An 18,008-nucleotide genomic window follows, 5' to 3' on the forward strand; every position below is an offset into this window, starting at 1 on the left:
AGAGGGGGGATGCATCCAGGCTGGACTGTGGCTCAAACGGGTCACATTGACATGATATGAACCGACTGAAGGGGGATCTTTATGAAGATGAAAGCGTTTTCTGGCCGCAAACGCGAGAAACCCAGCTTTAGGGACAGAGACGGTGGCGCATAGAAGAGCCGCTCGCCTCCCTCACGTTCCCCGTAGCGCGCTGTAGAACTAGCCTCCTGTAGTGTCAGCTGCTCGAGGAGGCAGGAGGCTCCGCGCGTTTGTCCGAGGGCGTCGATCGTGGACACGTCGGGGAACTGCATTCAAGCCAAGCTGCTGGAACATACAGTGCTCTTCGCAGTGGGATGTATGCATTTCAGACTAACGAGCCTTGTGACGTGCTGCCGTCGTTGTCTTCTTGTTTTTGCACTTTTACCTTGTTTTGTCTGTGTTTGGCTCAAAGTAACGTAAAGCGGCTGTGAGCGACGGACAAAGCGAGAGCCCGCGCAGCTTCTGCTGTCATTCTGTGCCAGAGAACCTGCCGAGGGTGCGTAAAGACGCACGAAGACAGGCGCGCGCAGACGCTGTGCTCCTACGAGGCTTTAGGTCTGCTCGCTAGCTCCCATCCTGTCGTTACACAGGCCGTATGCTAATGGTGTGTAATGCCGAGCTGTGGCGCAGTGATATCAATATTTCTTTAGGTGGAAGTGAAGCGGGCGCAGGAGGAGCTTGTGGCCGCACGCCTTATTGCGGCGTCGGCTATAAATCGGCTTTAGATTTGAGTGTCTCCGTGCGTGCGCACGACTGATTGGTTTGCAAAACCGGCTTTGGATTTGTGAGTATACGTATGCATGTGTGTGTGTGTGTGTGTGTGTGTTGGCGTGCAGGCGTGTATGTTTGCCGGGCGCGCGCACCCAAACGGGAGCTGTGCTTAAAAATTGCAGTCCTGCAGCCTTGCGTCCTCCGCGGCGGCAGATGCTGGAGGTTGGAGCGCGTGGACGTCAGACGGAGTCCGGCTTCATTCTGCGCTCATCGGCGGGCGGAGAAGGCGACACTTACTGAAAGGTTGTCACTCTGCGTGTTCACAGCGGACCTTGATTTAATGTCCATACAATTAAGGCACGCGGTGAATGCCAAGAGAGGAATCTAAACAGCATCACACTTCCGTTGAGCATCTGTCGTTTCATCAGGCCGCAGGCTTTGGGATTCTTTGACCCTTAATCTTATAGAAACAGGCCCCAAGGGGAAACTGAGGAATCGCTGACTGCTGTACTGTCACTCTGGTGCGCGTGAGTGAGTGCGCGTGCGCGCGCACGGGCAGGAATGTGGACGCTGCCTATGTGAGTCTGTGTGCTGCTTTGGCTGCGTGGGCGCAATGCGTACTTAAACATTACAGCTGTTAGAGAATGGAACGTTGCTTTTATTTTACCTTCGATGTCACGTATTTAGTTGGAAATATTGACTTTAAGCGTCCGCGTTAAAACCGCGAAGCGTAAAACACAAAACGACGCAGGTTTACGAAAACTGTTTGGACTTTGGCCAAATAGGGTCAGTGACCTAACTCAGTGTTTAACAAATAAACAAACGTGCCGTTCTCAGGCATTACTCACATTATGTAAGCATTTTAATATTGAGCTTGATTCATTTGCAAGTGCGCCATTTTTACTCGTTCCAAGTCAAACCTGCTTAATTCCAGGTATGGCTCAGGTCTAATTAAATGTAAAGTGTAAGGGTTGATCCAAATATAGAATCAAAATATAGTTTGACGAGAAAATGTAGACCAATCGGGAACCATTTAAAATATAGGCTGACATTTTATATGCTCATCTTCCTACAATACGAACTGAGCTGTGCGTGTTCAGCCTTTGCGCTCCTAACGGGCTGCAGCAGGAACGACGGTTGAACCCATTTTATGATGAATTAACCGAATGGCGACAGGAGGCCAAGACTTCCAGGCCAGCACACCGTCAGACCTCAGGCCTGTCCAGCAAAGCCTGAAGCCCAACGGGATAAAAACCTATGATGGGTTAATGTTAACACGTCGACATATAGAAATATAAGTGATTGAATGCCACCTGCAGGCGCCCGGCTGTCAGCGCAAGGACAAAAGCCCAGAGGCCGCGAATTCTAGACTGGACGAAAATAAACCTAAATAAAAAGTCGACAGTGTCACAGTAGCATCTATTGGGTTTTAAAAGCAAAATATTTTTTTGCGAGGCAGCACGTTTAATAACAAAACCTTAATATGAGAAAATGTAAGTGTGTTCAGGCTCAATACTGGTAATCTTAATGTAACTTAAGGATTTAGGTGGTGGAAACAGAGATCCCATATATTAAGCATTAACATCTGAAGCAATATGAACATTCCTCCTTGTTCCAGCCAAATATGATCTCACTCCAACACATTAATGCCTCACAATCTGCTCCACTGATCTACAGAATGGTGTTGAGTCTGTAGAGCAGAGGACCTGCGTGTAGCAACGTTTTCCTGTTGTGTGTCATCTGTATGCATGTATGCTTTGTATTGGTGTGACAAAAAATAAAGAGTGAGCTACACCAAGATGTCCGCTTGTTCTTATTCAATGAAGAATAACGGTATGTATTCAGTACAAATACAGAGAACTGCTTTTAAAATTAGTGAAATTTAAATATTTTCTTTTTATGGCATTTCAACAATGCCGTCTCTTTAACAGTTAACTGCTGACTGAATTGAGACGATCTTTGTGCAGCATCGACTTTAATTTTTGCAGGTTCTAAAAATATAATTTACCACATATTTCCTTTTTTCAGTCGTCTTTACTTCAGTGTGTGACTGGAAGATCCAAGCAGCAGTCAAAGCGTCCCAACCATGAATTCAGCACCACGGAGAGCTCCTACCACAAGAAGAAAGGAAAACATTGGAACAAATCTGTTGCTAAACATGACTGTATGCTTTCAATCTCTAAAGCACAGCGTATACAGGTTAAAGAAAAGTAAAAGAAAAAAAGGAAAATATGAAGACATAAGCCTAATGTATACGCATTTAAACAGCCATGGGCAGGTTACTATAATATATAGTTCCTATCTAGACTGAAGGAGACAGCAGCACTCAAGTGTGTGCTCTAAAAATTTAGCTTTAGATCATTTCAGTCTGCTTTGACAACAGCAAATTACACATATGACAGTCAGCTGTGAGAGCTCGAAGGAAATGATGGCAGCTAAGCAAAGACGTCAGTGACAATTTAAGCAGTGAAACCGCACCACAGAGCATCATTTGTTTGAATAAGGTCACTAAAGGTGGAAACATACACTAAAATTCATGAGATCAAGACAGAGCAATTTCTTAATGGACAGTTTATTAAGGCTTGATTTCCTCTATAAAGAAAAACCAAGATAAATCTTCTGAACAAGTTATTATGCCCACTACAACTGTGGTCTATAAGATAATCAATGTTCATTTAATATTTGTTGTCATTAATCCTTTGTAGTGTGAATACATATACGTTTCATGGCTAACCTGACATCCCTATATTGCAGCACACATCTTCACACAATTATAATTGACGTACATGTAAGCCCTGTACTATAAAACCCAAACCAGCTTGTGATGCAAAGACCATTGTGGCTGCAATGTGGATGGCTTCCTTCGGCGGCGAGTTGGTGAAGGCAAACATGTGAAGGGAGTTCACCGTATTGCTCGGGATCAACCTAGCTATTGATTAGGTATAAAGAGAAGAAACAGGGAAATAAATGATCCTGTTAGAGGCCAGGTTAGATTACAGGCGGATAGACTGGCTAGGAAGAAATAAAAAACACAGCGCAGCTTTACACATCTGTAAATGCTGCTGGAGAGCCTACAATTCATATTCACACTGACTTGAGCAAAGTGCAGCCCTTCTGCCAGCTTAACACAACCAAGTAAAAATCTGACAGAATCAGGATAGACGCTAGCGCATACACGGCCAGTTTGTGAGGCCACTTTCAAACAGGTCCAACTGTCAGTATGATTTCAGATCAAACATTTGATTGGATTGCCACGGAGCTAAACCAGATTTAAACAAATGTCAAGAAATGGCCCCTTGGCATGAAATGACAGCTACTACTAGCAGGACTCCTCTCTACAACATATTAACCTTGCAATCTACAAACTACTGAAATGACAATGTCAAACTAATCAAGAGGACAGAACCTGCTGATCTCAAATGCTCATTAACATAAACTGCATTCTGGCTCCAAATGACACGAGAACAGGGGGCACTGTCCTTTAAAAGACTAAATAGCATCAGCCCTCTCACCTCAGCGACGAACTGCAGGATGGATAATAGTTTTAACATTTGAAGCAGAATTACAATAATGCAGCTCGCCATGCATGGCACAAACAACTATTGGTGACTTTGTTCTTTTAATAGGCAATTATTCCTCCCTTTACGTACCTGAAAGCACTTTAGTGCATCATCAATGGTGCCGTCTAAAACAAAACTATCCTTTTTACCTTTTTTAACAGCCAAAAAAACATAACCCAACAACACAGAAACCGTATTTCATTCGCATCTTTCTTACTCAATAGTAAATCAGTTACATTAATTTTAGGTTATACATTTCAGGCTTTCTCCATGAATATATAGGCTCCTACGTTAAAGCTTAGCAGTACGACCAACATGACAGACTCAGCAAAAGCAAAACTCAAGGGAAGAGAGAAAAACAAAAAGAAAAGTTTAAGACAGATTTATGGTGAATGGACTAATCAGTGAACCCTCCCATCCCCCAATTATGTGGGACAAAAATGCACGAGCAATGATTCATTCACTGTAGCAGTTACATCATTACATAATTCTGATTATAAAACAATTTAAAATGGTGAATGCGACAATTCTCTCAGACTGGGTTGCACACACATCTCCTGATGAAACATACAAATAACCCCTTTCTAGAAAAACACGAAAAGAAAGCGAAGCAGACCGGTGTGAAGGAGGCCAATAATAGGATTTCTTAAATTGTGACAGTTCTGGTTGTGGAGGACACATCCATTATTTCTTATTCAGAGGCCTATGCAATTCCTCCTCTGAAATGTATTGAGTCCTGTGTGACTTCACACTATCCCTGATTTCTCCAGCAGTGTCACTGTTTGCGCAGTACTTTTGAGAAGTCACCAATAACAAAACAAAAAGAAAAAAAAACATTAAGGCTCCAGAAAACAGGTTTCTGAAATGAAAATTGTCAGTAGTAAGCCAAAAAAATAGAGATTTCGTCAATCTGAATGAAAAATAGATAAACCATTGAAGTTTATTATCGCACAGTTCCAAGTCCGACATTGCCTTTGGGATCTTCCAACCCTGTTGGCACAGTTAAAACTCTGAAGCATGGCAATGTTGCCCCCAAATGGACAAACTGGGGCAGGACACATCCGTTCCTGATTGTACTGAAATATAAAGTGGCAGATTTTTACTCCATGGTGCAGTCAAACCCTGATTCAGTTGGAAAGAGGAGAGGGTTGGGGGACAGGAGAGAGAAAACCAGTCTGGCGAGAGAAGAGTACGAGATGGAACGAGAAGAAAAATTATATATATAGATTTAAAAACAAAAAAAGACTTGAGTGTGGGGGTGTTGTCTAGGTTATACATTAAATCAGCTTGGTATCCCTGCACAAGAAGTGGGTGGTACATGGGGCAAAAAAAGCACAAGTCTCGATGATGGCAGAGGATAAAATAGAAAAAGAACTGAAGGGCTTGGTTGCATTTTCATAATCTTCTGTCTTTTAAACCAAAAGTCCTAGTGTAACTGTTCAAGCCGAAGATAATTGTCTTCTACTGTTTATTCCTGTTCTGGCGCTCCTGTTTTGGAAAAAGAAACATAAAAGAGCATTAAATGAAGTTCAATACAATGACAAAGTAGGTTACTAGATATCTGTCTAATAACAGTACTCTAAAATGTATTGTTCATTTTTATGAACAAAATATAAGCAAACATGACAAAGAGCAACCACTAATGACAGACATAATGTTCCTCAGGACATCGATAAAACAAGGAAATCTGACAGTTCCTTACCTGATCCAACCGAGATCGATTCTGTATCGGGGCAGGTTCAAAAGTCTGTCAAAAACAGCAAGAAAACAGACAAAGCAACAATTAGCCTCTCACCCAATCAGCCACAAATCCTCATTTATACTGCTTATGTCTCTTGGTACCAATCATAGCTTTGGGTTGATAAAATAACAGGGACTGTACCCACCTTGCGTACCTCCTCCTCTTCTTCCTGCCTCTTCTCATAATGAGAAAAGTCATCAAAAATGGAGGTGGTGTGTTTGTAGGTGGCGATGATCTTAAGCACCTGTTTGGCCTTCTCCAGAGGAACTTCCTGGGTGTCACGGGAGTTGGTCACTGGCTTGTTGTCATTGTTCTCCAAACGGATGTGGCGTAGCTGACTATTAGGCACATCCTTTACAAACAACCAGTCCACATCAAACTTGCCTTTCCACTTGTCCTGTGCCCAAACACCAGCACTGGTGCCATAGTCCACTGGTGAGCGCATCTCTGCCACGCCACAGAAATGACCACTGCCGTTGACGCTGAACAAAAGGTACACCGGACCCTTAGCATTCATGGCCCGGAAGGCAGAGTCCAGCCTCTTGTTGCCATGCTCCGTGCTGCACCAGATGGAGTACTTGATGGAGCGATGGATATCATCCTCAGAGTAGCTCTTTATGATGAAAACGCGGCCGTTCTTCAGGTTCCATTCAAAGTCCTTCGGGTTGTAGCTGTGGGAGGCACGCAACTTTTCCAGCACTGGGTGAGATTCTCCACCAGGTCCTTGGTTGGCAGATGTTTGAGGCCCATTGTTACCACTGCCAACCAAACCCATCATACCACTACCATCCAGGCAGGGGCCACCCTGGCCATAGCCCTGGTTGCGGCTGCGGGGGGCCACCCAGCGGGTCTGGGCTTGTAGGGGCTGGGTGTGGTTTTGGTAGGACTGCGGTGGTGGCTGATGGTGTTGGTGATGTGGGGGCTGGGGCTGTAAGGCCATAGGTTGCAACTGGGGCTGCACCAAAGACTGGGGAGGGGGAGGCTGCATGGGTCCTTGCTGCATGGGGGCTTGGGGAGGCACAGCATGCGGCAGTCCGAGCGCCTGCTGCTGTTGCTGCAGTGGAGCTGTGGCTACTTTAGTCACTGGGCCCTTATCCCAGGTCCCAATGTTCATGTTGTGTTTGATGGGAGGCGGGGGCAGAGCTCCCCCTGGATTGGGCATCCCTGGCTTCACTTTCACTTTCATCTGCTGAGGCTTGGCAGGCTTGCTGGCAATAGCAGCCCATGAGGTTGGTTTAGGTGGGGGCATTCCAATAGGCGTAGCTCCATTGCCTGTGGCTGCAACCGCAGGGCCACCAATCACGGATCCCACAGCCTTGACTGCTGACCCTTGGCCAGTGACATCCCCTCCGATCTTCAAGCCAACCATACCCTGCTCCAGGCTGTTCATACCGGGGGCTTTGTTGAGGGTGTCATTGTGAAAACCTGTCTGACCATCAGCCACTAGAGTGCCCCCCAAGGAACTGGGAGGATAGCTGTAACTGCCACCGTAGGCTGAGCTTTGAGTCTGCTGGCCTTGGGAGCCACTTGTGCCCCAAGCAGAGAAAGCAGGGTTTTCAGGGAAAAAGTTAAACCTGTGGGGGTAGATGCTGCTCCCCAGGCCCCCCGGCTGACCAAACACCGTGTCCGGCATGAAGTGATGGTCTCCATTAGTCAAGGGTCCATAAGGGGTGAGGTACGGTGGAATGGGGGGGTCCCCACCTGTAGACCAGGGAGCCTCACTGAGGGGGTATGGAAATCCAATGGAGGGGGCGTAGTAGCTGGAGAGGTAGGGGTCGGTGATGGACTGGTAGCTGTTGTTCTGAATGAATAAGTCAGCAGAGTCACAACATCAGAAATTGACTAAAGCAGTTTGATTTAAAACTACACAAACCTAAATTATAACTTGGTGGTCTAAAACTGTAAATTAATACTAATATGAATCTACTGTTTATCTTTATTCTTAATTCTGGTGAAATAAACATGTTCATCTAAATGTATTTGATTTTATTTGTACTATTTAGTAGATGGCAATTGACTTTTACCTGAGTTGACTGACTAGTGAGGTATGGCTCAAAGTCATTGTCATGGACAGTCTCCTTCTGATGCAGTGAACCATTTTGCACTACAATAAAACACAGCATTTTTAGTGAATATGCACATATGGTGAACAGAGTTGTTTTGAAGCGTGGAACCACGCGCTATGTTTAAATTAATAGATAATACTCTGTGAATTAATAGACATTTTAGTAAAATGTTCAAAACTCCAAACCAAAGATGATCAGGGTCAGAATTTAAACATTATTATTTACTATTAAAAGGCAGTAAAAAAGCCATGTTCTCTGCAAAAATCAGCATCTCAAACGTCTAGAACCTGTCTGATCTATGTCTGTTTTCTGACATTTTGGGACATTAACTTCAGAGGGTCGACTTAAAGGCAGTGATATAAAGAAAATATGCTGCAAATGTTTTGTTAGTTAATACTAGAATTGACCACAACCTTCATATGAAATAATAGACAAAATATGAAGGGCACCAAGCTACAGAGCTGTGTGTGTCTCACATTACAGCGTTGCTTGGATTTTAACTCAAAGGGACTTTGAATGAGCATCCTCCCATTACACTATCAACAACAACAGCAGTAAAATATTTTCTTATGCCCATGATGTAAATGGTGGTTCAGGTCCGTAGACTTGTCTATCTGCTGGAGATGCTGATAACTGTGATTCCTTTATTGAGCAGGAACAGCTTTCATATCAACTTCTGAAGATTTTACTCATGATACTGTCTAACTACTGACAGTAGACGTGTTCCCCTCAATATATACACACGGTTATTTGCAACTCTGAGTCACAGGACACTAGTATTTGGACTTTCAGAGCACACTGCAATCTATTACAGCACGACACCAAATCATGTGGGGTTTGGTTAATGTTCATCAGAGCCAGATTCTACAGTCTGCTGCACGGGAAAGACAGATGATCCACAGCCGATCCAAACAAAGGCTCCTGCCTCAGTCTTCTGTGATGCCTGCTCACCTTTAGACGCTTGTCCTTTTGATCTCTGCGTACACGTTGGATCATAGAGAGAAAGGGGAGAGTGACACAGTTATTTCCATTTAATTCACAGACGGCACAGCCTCTGCTGACATAAACTGTAGCTACGTGCTGCTCGGAAGCCGAAGTAACGTCACAAGCTCGTGCTAATGGTTCACTGTCACATAATGTGTGTACTGGAAAATATGGGCTACAACAGTTAGTTGGTAAACCTGCGACTGTCATGCTAGCGTTGATTCACACAACTTTGCTAAGTAACGCAGAGCCCATAAAATGGCTTTCACCAGCCGAAACGCATCGCACCTCGCTGCTTAATTTGCCACAAGAGGCTGCAAACATCTGATGCAACCAACAAACCGAGTCCGCATCCAAGGCAGCTCCCGTTAAAACTGAAGAATCACACAAGTTAGCGTTAGCCACCGTGAGCCTGCGTGAACGTTAGCTTGAGGCTTTACATATGCAGCATATGTGGTGATTTTTCCTGCTACATCGGAAGAACACACACGCGTTCTGAGTTGCAGCTCGCGGGACTCACGAGGGTCCGTGTTGTTACGTGTAGGTGTCACCTTTCTTAAATACCCATTACAGCGTTTAACCGTTTCACGCATTGAGGCTAACTGGCTAGCTACATGCACCGGCCGCCCCGGTGGCTCCTAGCACTTCCGAGGAATAGCCGTAGCCCAGTCCATCGCTAACGTTAGCAGGTGGCTAGCTTGCAGGCACTCTTACGGGGAAGATACAACATCCTTCCTACCTGAGGGTCAATGCTTGTGGCAGACATAATTCATTAAACACGTCCCTGGGTTCTCACAGAGCCTGAGCTTGTGGCTGAACGTCAAGCTCCGTGATCTGAAAGCGATTCACAGCTCAGCTCCAGTTAGCTGCGAGGCTAGCGGTGCCGCTGTGTGCAGCTAGTGGTAGCAGCAGGCTCAGCTGTAACTATATTTTCCGCTGTGTGCACGTATCCCAACTTCCACAGTTCAAGTCTGTCGCCTCGGTGACTGCGTCCGACAGTAGTCGAGTCCCGGTACAGGGTTGAAAGTTAACGCTATGTGTCGCCGAGTGGCCCTTTTCGGATCTTGATTGTTTCTGTCCTCGTTGGCTTTTTTACTTTGCCTTTTTATTCCAGGGAGAGAGCCCTCCTCAGTTACGTTAAAGCTCTGTTCACTTCCCCAATGGCTGCTCCATCCGGGCTCCGAGCCACCGCTGCACTTCACCACGTTGTCCGCGCGGGGGCAGCAAAGTGAAGCGCTGATTATCAACGTTACCGCAGCAAATGGCCGGAAACGGGAAAACTGCGACCGATAACGCGACAACTTAATAACCAGCAAACTAAAAACCCCAGCGTGAATTAGTATTTATCCAGATGATTAGTTCTTATTAAGACACTATATCTAGAAAGGTATGGTTAGTGCTTTATTTTGACATTAGAAGATATTTCGGTCAAATATAACCAGATCATAACAAATCTAAAAGACTATAAAAGTATCAGCATGTTACATAGAAACATGTTTTACATTAGAAATGATTTGTCCTTCTGTGTTCAGTAAAAACTGCATGTACATGGTCTGACTGATGTGAGCGCAGTAAATACTGGTTTGGGATGAATCAGCAGATAAACTGTCACAGTTATAACTATTGTATGTGAACGCTTAGAGCTGTATATTACCACTGTCATTCAAGTGTATTTATTATAGAATGTAGTAAAGTAGTACATATCCCACATCTTTGCTATTATTCTCACAAGCACAGATTGGCGCGTCCCGCCAGTTCCTGTAAAATAAATAAAAATAGAAATATGAATATGAATAAAAGTAAACAAAAAACTATGTCTCATTAAATGTTGTTGGATTGAAGTAAGCGGTTATTACTGAGGTTTTTAATATTCTGGTAGATGTTTCTACAGAACAGGCTGTCAGGCTGCTTCTATGGTGCAGGCTGTCATTCATCCTCTCATCAATGAGCACACTTTCTGGCGTTTGGTGGCGTTTCTGGAAGGCCGTCTCCCGGCGGCCACTGTGCATGCGCCCACAGCTCGTCATATTATTTCAGTTGGTGCGCTGCATTCCCCCTCAGTGCGTGCTCCACTATGGACCGCAAAAGGCTTGACTGGCCCAGGACAGACCGAGATGATGACGGATGACAGGAACAGCGTGCGGATCCTGGAGGAGCCTCGGATGAGGAGCGAAGAGGAGAGACTTCGAAGCCTCCAGAACTGGCCGACGGGAGCGGCCGTCTCAGCGGCGGAGCTGGCCAAGGCGGGCTTCTTCTTCCTGGGCTCGGGGGATAAGGTGCAGTGCTTCTGCTGTGGAGGGATCCTGAGGCACTGGGAGCGCGGGGACAGCCCGGCTGCCGAGCACAGGAGGCACTTCCCTCTGTGCGGCTTCATAGCGGGCCGCGCCGTGGGAAACGTTCCTCTCCAGGCCGGGTCCCCGGACTCTGTGGACGGCCAGCTGCTGAGTCAGCTCCAGAGGATGACGATGGACGAGCAGAGCGCCGCGGGACAAGCCGTGTACCCAGAGATGGAGACGGAGGAGTCCCGGCTCGCCACCTTTCACAACTGGCCCACAGAGGCCTCGGCGCAGGCAGACGTTCTGGCCGGAGCAGGCTTCTTCTACACAGGTGCTCACTCAGTCATTCCCACCTCCTGCCTTAACGTTTACAGCCTGTCTGTGTAAACATTTCAGTCAATATTCAGCTCTGACCCGTCACTGCTAGAGTGGCCGCTCTTTGTCAGGGAGTTCGTGCCACAATTGTCCTGCTGAATCATGATGTTGTGGACAGAATGACCTGGACAAAGCTGGGGCTGCTAAAGAAGTAGGGCTCTGCAGCTTCAGGCATCGCACACGCACGCGAAGCCCGGAACAAACAGCCCTTTTCTGCTTCCTCGCAGGTCACGGCGACAACGTGAAATGCTTCTACTGCGACGGAGGCCTGAGGAACTGGGAGCCAGGAGACGACCCCTGGCAGGAACATGCCAGGTGGTTTCCACGGTAAAAAACACCGAGACGCAGGCAGATGCACAGGTCCTGCTGGAATGAGGCTATTTACCGTTAGATTCTGCCTCTGCCGTTTGGTTTCTAGACCTGTAGAAAACACCAGACAAGTGGACGCGTGCTGTATGTTTATGCTTCAGCAGATAATTAAACCGTGCCCTTATATTTCCTAGATGTGAGTTTCTAATCCAGTCCAGGGGTCAGGATTACATCAGCACCATACAGGATGCTCACCTGGGCGACTCTGTGGTGAGAACCATTTTACACATTTGCGATTGACGCATTAAAACGGCACAACTTTAATTGCATATTTGACATATCGTAACTTTTCCAGGGTGGATCACAAACCTCCACAGGCAGAGATATGGGCTCCAGACACGGTGAGTCATTCAGTGAATCTGGCAGTGAGCTAGGTTAATCAAAAGCCCTCACGTAGACCAAGACGCAGCCTCAGAGCTTTGATGCCAGTAATTATCTGCGTGCATCCTGCGGTGCAAAGCTTCAAAGTGTCAACACGCACAACACAATCCACTGCTTGTTCACACAACGAGGAGAAAGGTCGCGCAAACAATGGGAGTCGATGCGGCTTTTGCAAATAGAGAAAGTAAAAAAGCTTGGTTGAAACGTGGATTAGTTTGAAAGCATCGCCGGCACCAACGACTCAACGCTGCTCAGACGAAAGCATTCTCTCTGTGAGAATGAAATAAGGGGATGTTGAACTGAAGGATAATGAGGCAGCGCTATGGAAACCATTTTACTGTTGCTCCTGGTTGCGTGGGGCTAATGAGAGGGTAGTTATCAGCTCAATAAAGGAATCACAATTATCATCTCCATCTCCACATCTCCAGCTGGTAGTCAAGCTGTCTGACCTTGTTTTAAGGTGCAGTAAGTAGCACAGCTTGCCGTCTGTCGCTCCACTGTGGACCTACATCTCCAGCGGCTCCTGGTCCTCCTAACGTCTCCCCTTCTTCTCCTGTGCCAGACGTGGTCGGGGGCCTGGGAGCGTCCTCGGCCATTCTCTCCCCCGTGGTGCAGACTGTGCTGCAGATGGGCTTTGACGCCAGCCTGGTGGAGAGCCTGGTTCAGACCAAGTACCTTCTGACAGGCCAACACTACACGTCCGTGTCTGACCTGGTCACGGACATTCTGCAGGCGGAGGAGGAGGACAGGCACACGGCGCCACAGAGCCGAGGTGAGAGAGCGCTGCTTAAACGCAAGTCTGAGATGTGATCTCATCGTTCGTCTGCCTTTTAGCTGTATTAAAGATCAGAACACCCGGTCAGAGCCTTTGGTTTGAAATCAGATGTCTGTCAGACATTCCCTCTGAAAATGTCTTACTTAGTCTTATTTAAATCATAAAATGACAAATTATTTGATTTCTCCTTAAAAATGCAAAAGCCCTAAAAGTTCTAATCAGATGAGAAGTGCCTCCTCCCTATTGTTCAGTCCCTCAGACTAGAAACCCCTGGACCTCTGTATGTCAAGCAGACGGCACATCTGTCATCTAATAGAAGCATCACTTTACTGAAGTTATATTTAAAACAGTCTGCATTCACTTGTTATGTTTACTGTATGTATGTTTTGTTTCTGTGCTTCAGAGCCAGAGACGAGAGAGAGCTCTGGTGCTGGAAACGTGAGGACACAGACGTCCATCAGGGAAAAAGGTCAGAGGTTCACGTGAACGGTCGGATCCACAGGAGAACGTTTTACTGGAGCTCACCTGTGTGTGTGTGCGCGTGTGTGTGTGTGTGCTCCTCTGACAGTCAAGGAGCCGACTCCAGAGGAGCTGCTGAGGCAGCTGCAGGAGGAGAGGACCTGCAAGGTGTGCATGGACAAGCTGGTGTCCATCGTCTTCATCCCCTGCGGGCACCTGGTGGTGTGCGGTGAGTGCGCCGCCAGCCTGCGCCACTGCCCCATCTGCAGAGCCGTGATCCGGGGCAGCGTCCGCGCCTTCATGTCCTGAGGCCGGAGGGGTGGTAGCAGTACAGCTCATCCCCGGCACTGATGGAACCCGGGTGCTGCTTGCTTGTCTGTCACAGTTGATACATCATTTGTAATTAAACATCAATTTGTATTAAAGCATTTGAGTTGTCTCAGAAATGACTCAAAAACCATTAAAAGCACATTCTTTTATTAACAAACACCTATTTACATGAACAGCACAGTTTTGGACAAAAAAGGTTTACACAATAAGGTCACACGGGTTTGAGGACAACATAGGATAGAAAATACAAAACAATCTATCTCATACAAAGGAAAAGAATTATCTACAGGAGGTTTGTGAAGCAGTATGGTTTCAGGTATTTCCAGTGAGGCTGTATTGCACTGAGAGGAAGACTAGTTTATATGTTACAACATGGGTGCGTTACTCAGCCACACACAACTAGTCTACGGTCAGAGGGGGTCGTCAGTGATCGTCCTGAAGAAGAGGTCAGACTAGAAACACAACAGCTTCCAGCCCAACACTAGCGCCCAGCAGGAGACCTTCATTATTTACTACAGATTAGTTATAATTGGACCCAACATATTGCAATCAAACACATGACTTTCTGAATGAAGATGTGAATCTGCTGAGCATCACTCAACTCACCAGAGACCTCGTGTATTTAAAATCAGTTGTCATTATTCCCATTATCACCATTTTATGGTTTACTGTCTCAGCAAACAAAAAACACGGATGCGAATCAAAACTCAGACTTTGGAACCTGTACACAAACGCTTTAAACACCAGGGGGCAGAGTGGACACACAAACCGTAAAGCAACAGGGGAGCTGAGGTTCAGTGAGAGGTGGAGTCTATGCTTCTGTATCAGAATAGAATAAAGCAGAGTAATAATCTACTCAGTGGATGTTTACAGGTTGAGCGGCTCATACACAGATAAAGATCTCACTTATTTTTTCTCATTACGTCATGTTTTAAACACATAATTACAATACAAACTCTGCAGAAACATGCTATAAAAGAGTCACAACCAGAACTATCACCACGGAGCATCTAAACCGCTGAACTGACATGAGACACAGCTCTGGTCCACGCAGGTACAGTCATGCTACCTACACTCAACAAAGACCCAAACTCAACGCTGCTCTGTGCAGCCGGAAGATTACAAATATGTGTACGGCTTCAGAGGTCTGACTCGAACACCTGACACTTCAGATATGAAGTAAAGCACAATATTAAGACCCTGGATATGAAAGTACGGCTCCCATGATGCAGCGTGTGCTTCTCAAACTCCAAACCCCCAAATCTTCTTTCCCCTTGTTCCAATTTTTACATTTTCTATTTTTGACAGATGCCCCTGTAGGTTCAGTGCTTTTGTTCACCCCCCCCTCCATCCCCCTGCCTCTTCCTGCTTGGCTTGTGTATTTATGCATACAGATCCTGGCCTAAAGTAAACAGGCAGCACACAATAGCTCATTCCACAGGCTCCACTGTAATTTAGCCCTCTGGCCACGATCTGAGCCAAACCAGCAATAAGATGCTAAATCACTGAGTCTTCTAAGACACGGCACCACAGAGTGGGAGTGCTGGGCAGCTCCTCATTACACGGACATTGTATTTTTATGCTATACGCGTTCTGTAGAGTCATGGTCCTGTGAAGTATTAGAGCATTATGGGCAGGTAGCGACGACGGGACCTCAGCAGAGAACGTCCCTAAATACACAATATGAGGCTTTGTTACGCTGTAATCCCCCCGTTGCCTGAATCCATCTCTCCCTAGAAAACAATGGACCCTAAGTGACGGCGTTGGCTTTTCTGGGCAGGACGGCAGTAAATGACATGTTTAAAGCACTGAAATCAAGGAGGGGAGGAATGTGCGCTGGGAAGTTTGTTGCAAAACAGCCATTTTCTCTCCGTGGGAATCCGATGTGCCACCTCTTTTCTGGTCAGCCGCCTATTTACGTAGACCTGGAGAGAAGCAGAAGCAGGGGGTCAGTTCAGTTGAGAAGCTGGTTGTTGTTATGTTCTGTTAGGAGTCCGCTCAGGGTGGTGGGGGGCACATGACCTCTGTTTGTGTTTCTAACACATGGTCATTGTTTTTTCTCTTTACTATCATCATAACTTTGACTGCATGTGTAATACTGTAACCATGGCGACAGATGCGAGGTTAGCGTATTCATCCCACTGAACCCCACGATTGTTCTCTAAAACCGAACCCAGAGGTTTCGTGGCCCAACCTGAGCCATGTACCGTAACCGTGGCGACGGCAGCCTGGCCTGGTGACTTCAGGAGTGGCTCTAAGTGAGTAGTGACAAACGACCGAGGTTAGAGACAAGTTACTCCCAGGGGACAAGAATCTAATTGCACCGCTCGCATATGAGGACACTCAGGTCTGAGCCAATGAGACACACTCACAAACGAGAGGCCTGCAGTCGGACGCGGCGCTGATTGAACTGTCAGGAGGATAATAAAATATTCATTGCATGTTGACAGAGAACTATTTCGTGCCTTCTCAGGCTCATTTGATCACTCCTATTTTCAGATCAGTACAGTTTCTGGCCTGTGGTGCGAGGCCACACAGAGTCACACTAGGCTTTCATGTTCCCCAGAGCCCTTTGACACGACGCAGCCTGTTTCACAGAGCAGTTTACTCCCCAGACGTGACTCAGACTTCAGAATACTGAGTGTTGTGTTGTAACCTACTGGTTCCTGTTCGAAACCATCCCACGCCTCAGCAAAAGGTGGGGAAGCCCTGACATGCGTCATTTAAGCAAAAAACTTGTTTTGCAACGCTTGTGAATCACATTTTACAAAGAAGATGAGACTTCTTTGTAAAATGCTTGAACCTTTATTTGCATTCGTCAAAAGAGGACAAAGGTGTTTTCATGAAAGGTACAAAAGACAGACTCTGCCCTCAGACTCTGCGCTGAGAACTGGGGTTTTACAGGGACACATGGAACATGGGCAAATATTCCACTAACAAAACTTCAACAATTACTGTCCTAGTTCTCAAACACATTAAACTAAACTATAATTGTGCTCATATTAACAAAATGTCTAAAAGTTCAACTTAATAACACACATTCAGACACATGCTGATACTTACGGGTACATGGGCTTTAGGAGGAGGTGAGATGGTTTCTCATTGACATGGTAGAGAGGGAATGGGTCAAATCCACCAATAAAATCAACTGAAAACAAAGGATTAACACACACATTATGGAGTAAACCAAAAGACAGACAATGAAACAATAACAATAAAGACGCAGAAGATGCATGATAAAAAATAACTGTGAACGAGGGACAAGGTGGAAATGAGAGGACAGCGGGAGCGGGTGTGATGCAGAGATGCTGAAGGCAGCAGCATCCAACAACGTGCACGCTGGAAGTCTGTTTTTAGTTTCAACCCAGACAAATTCAGAATCCAAAAGTTTTTTTCATCTGCGCATCTGCCTGGAGCCGAAGGGGAACGTGTGGAACAGGTGAAAGCTGGCCAGCTGTCAAAACAGCCTAAGCCTTTTATCGCCCAGACACAGAGGTGACCTTCAGCCACTCAGCGCTCTGTTTATTTTCTCACTCCAGACTCCAGGCCAAGTGCAGATGAGCCAACAAGTGTCATGTCACGCAGAGGAGGACGGGACGCGCTGCCGCCACAGCGCCGGCGCTGTGCTTCCACAGATGCAGACAGATGCAGATGAAGGGAGATGCTTGCAGCTTTGGAGCGAGGGGAGGCAGAGGGGGGAGGTAGAGAGGGGAGGCAGAGATGGGAGGCAGAGGGGGGAGGCAGAGGGGGGAGGCAGAGAGAAAGGCAGAGGGGGGAGGCAGAGAGGGGAGGACGAGAGGGGAGGCAGAGAGAAAGGCAGAGGGGGGAGGCAGAGGGGGGAGGCAGAGGGGGGAGGCAGAGGGGGGAGGCAGAGAGAAAGGCAGAGGGGGGAGGCAGAGGGGGGAGGCCGAGAGGGGAGGCAGAGAGAAAGGCAGAGGGGGGAGGCAGAGGGGGGAGGCAGAG

At 46.6% G+C, this 18,008-nt stretch overlaps 3 protein-coding genes across 4 annotated transcripts in view; 1 reads left to right on the forward strand and 2 right to left on the reverse strand.

Moving 5' to 3' along the window:
* Positions 1-3,282: 3,282 nt before the first annotated feature.
* Positions 3,283-10,254, reverse strand: LOC114858413 (YTH domain-containing family protein 1-like). Its single transcript, XM_029155603.3, has 6 exons — positions 9,820-10,254; positions 9,048-9,072; positions 8,055-8,134; positions 6,176-7,831; positions 5,992-6,036; positions 3,283-5,777 (listed from the first exon to the last, which is right to left on the reverse strand). The coding sequence occupies exons 1-6, from the start codon at positions 9,844-9,846 to the stop codon at positions 5,751-5,753; spliced, it is 1,860 nt and encodes a 619-aa protein (XP_029011436.1). The 5' UTR covers positions 9,847-10,254; the 3' UTR covers positions 3,283-5,750.
* Positions 10,255-10,993: 739 nt separating this feature from the next.
* Positions 10,994-14,164, forward strand: birc7 (baculoviral IAP repeat containing 7). Its single transcript, XM_029155604.3, has 7 exons — positions 10,994-11,687; positions 11,959-12,058; positions 12,235-12,310; positions 12,396-12,441; positions 13,044-13,253; positions 13,660-13,725; positions 13,825-14,164. The coding sequence occupies exons 1-7, from the start codon at positions 10,994-10,996 to the stop codon at positions 14,022-14,024; spliced, it is 1,392 nt and encodes a 463-aa protein (XP_029011437.1). The 3' UTR covers positions 14,025-14,164.
* An 11-nt stretch (positions 14,165-14,175) lies between these two features.
* nkain4 (sodium/potassium transporting ATPase interacting 4) overlaps positions 14,176-18,008 on the reverse strand; it is a 33,045-nt gene continuing 29,212 nt past the window's right edge. Inside the window, exons 6-7 of one of the 2 annotated variants that reach the window (XM_029155605.3) lie at positions 17,109-17,193; positions 14,176-15,970 (exon numbers count right to left, since the gene is read on the reverse strand). In XM_029155605.3, the coding sequence (XP_029011438.1) occupies positions 15,961-15,970; positions 17,109-17,193 (95 nt within the window). In that variant the 3' untranslated portion in view covers positions 14,176-15,960. The remainder of the gene's footprint in view (positions 15,971-17,108; positions 17,194-18,008) is intronic. The other variant, XM_029155606.3, reaches the window with a different exon arrangement.

This window comes from Betta splendens, chromosome 7 (genome assembly GCF_900634795.4).
Source record: "Betta splendens chromosome 7, fBetSpl5.4, whole genome shotgun sequence".
Taxonomy (NCBI): Eukaryota; Metazoa; Chordata; class Actinopteri; order Anabantiformes; family Osphronemidae; genus Betta; species Betta splendens.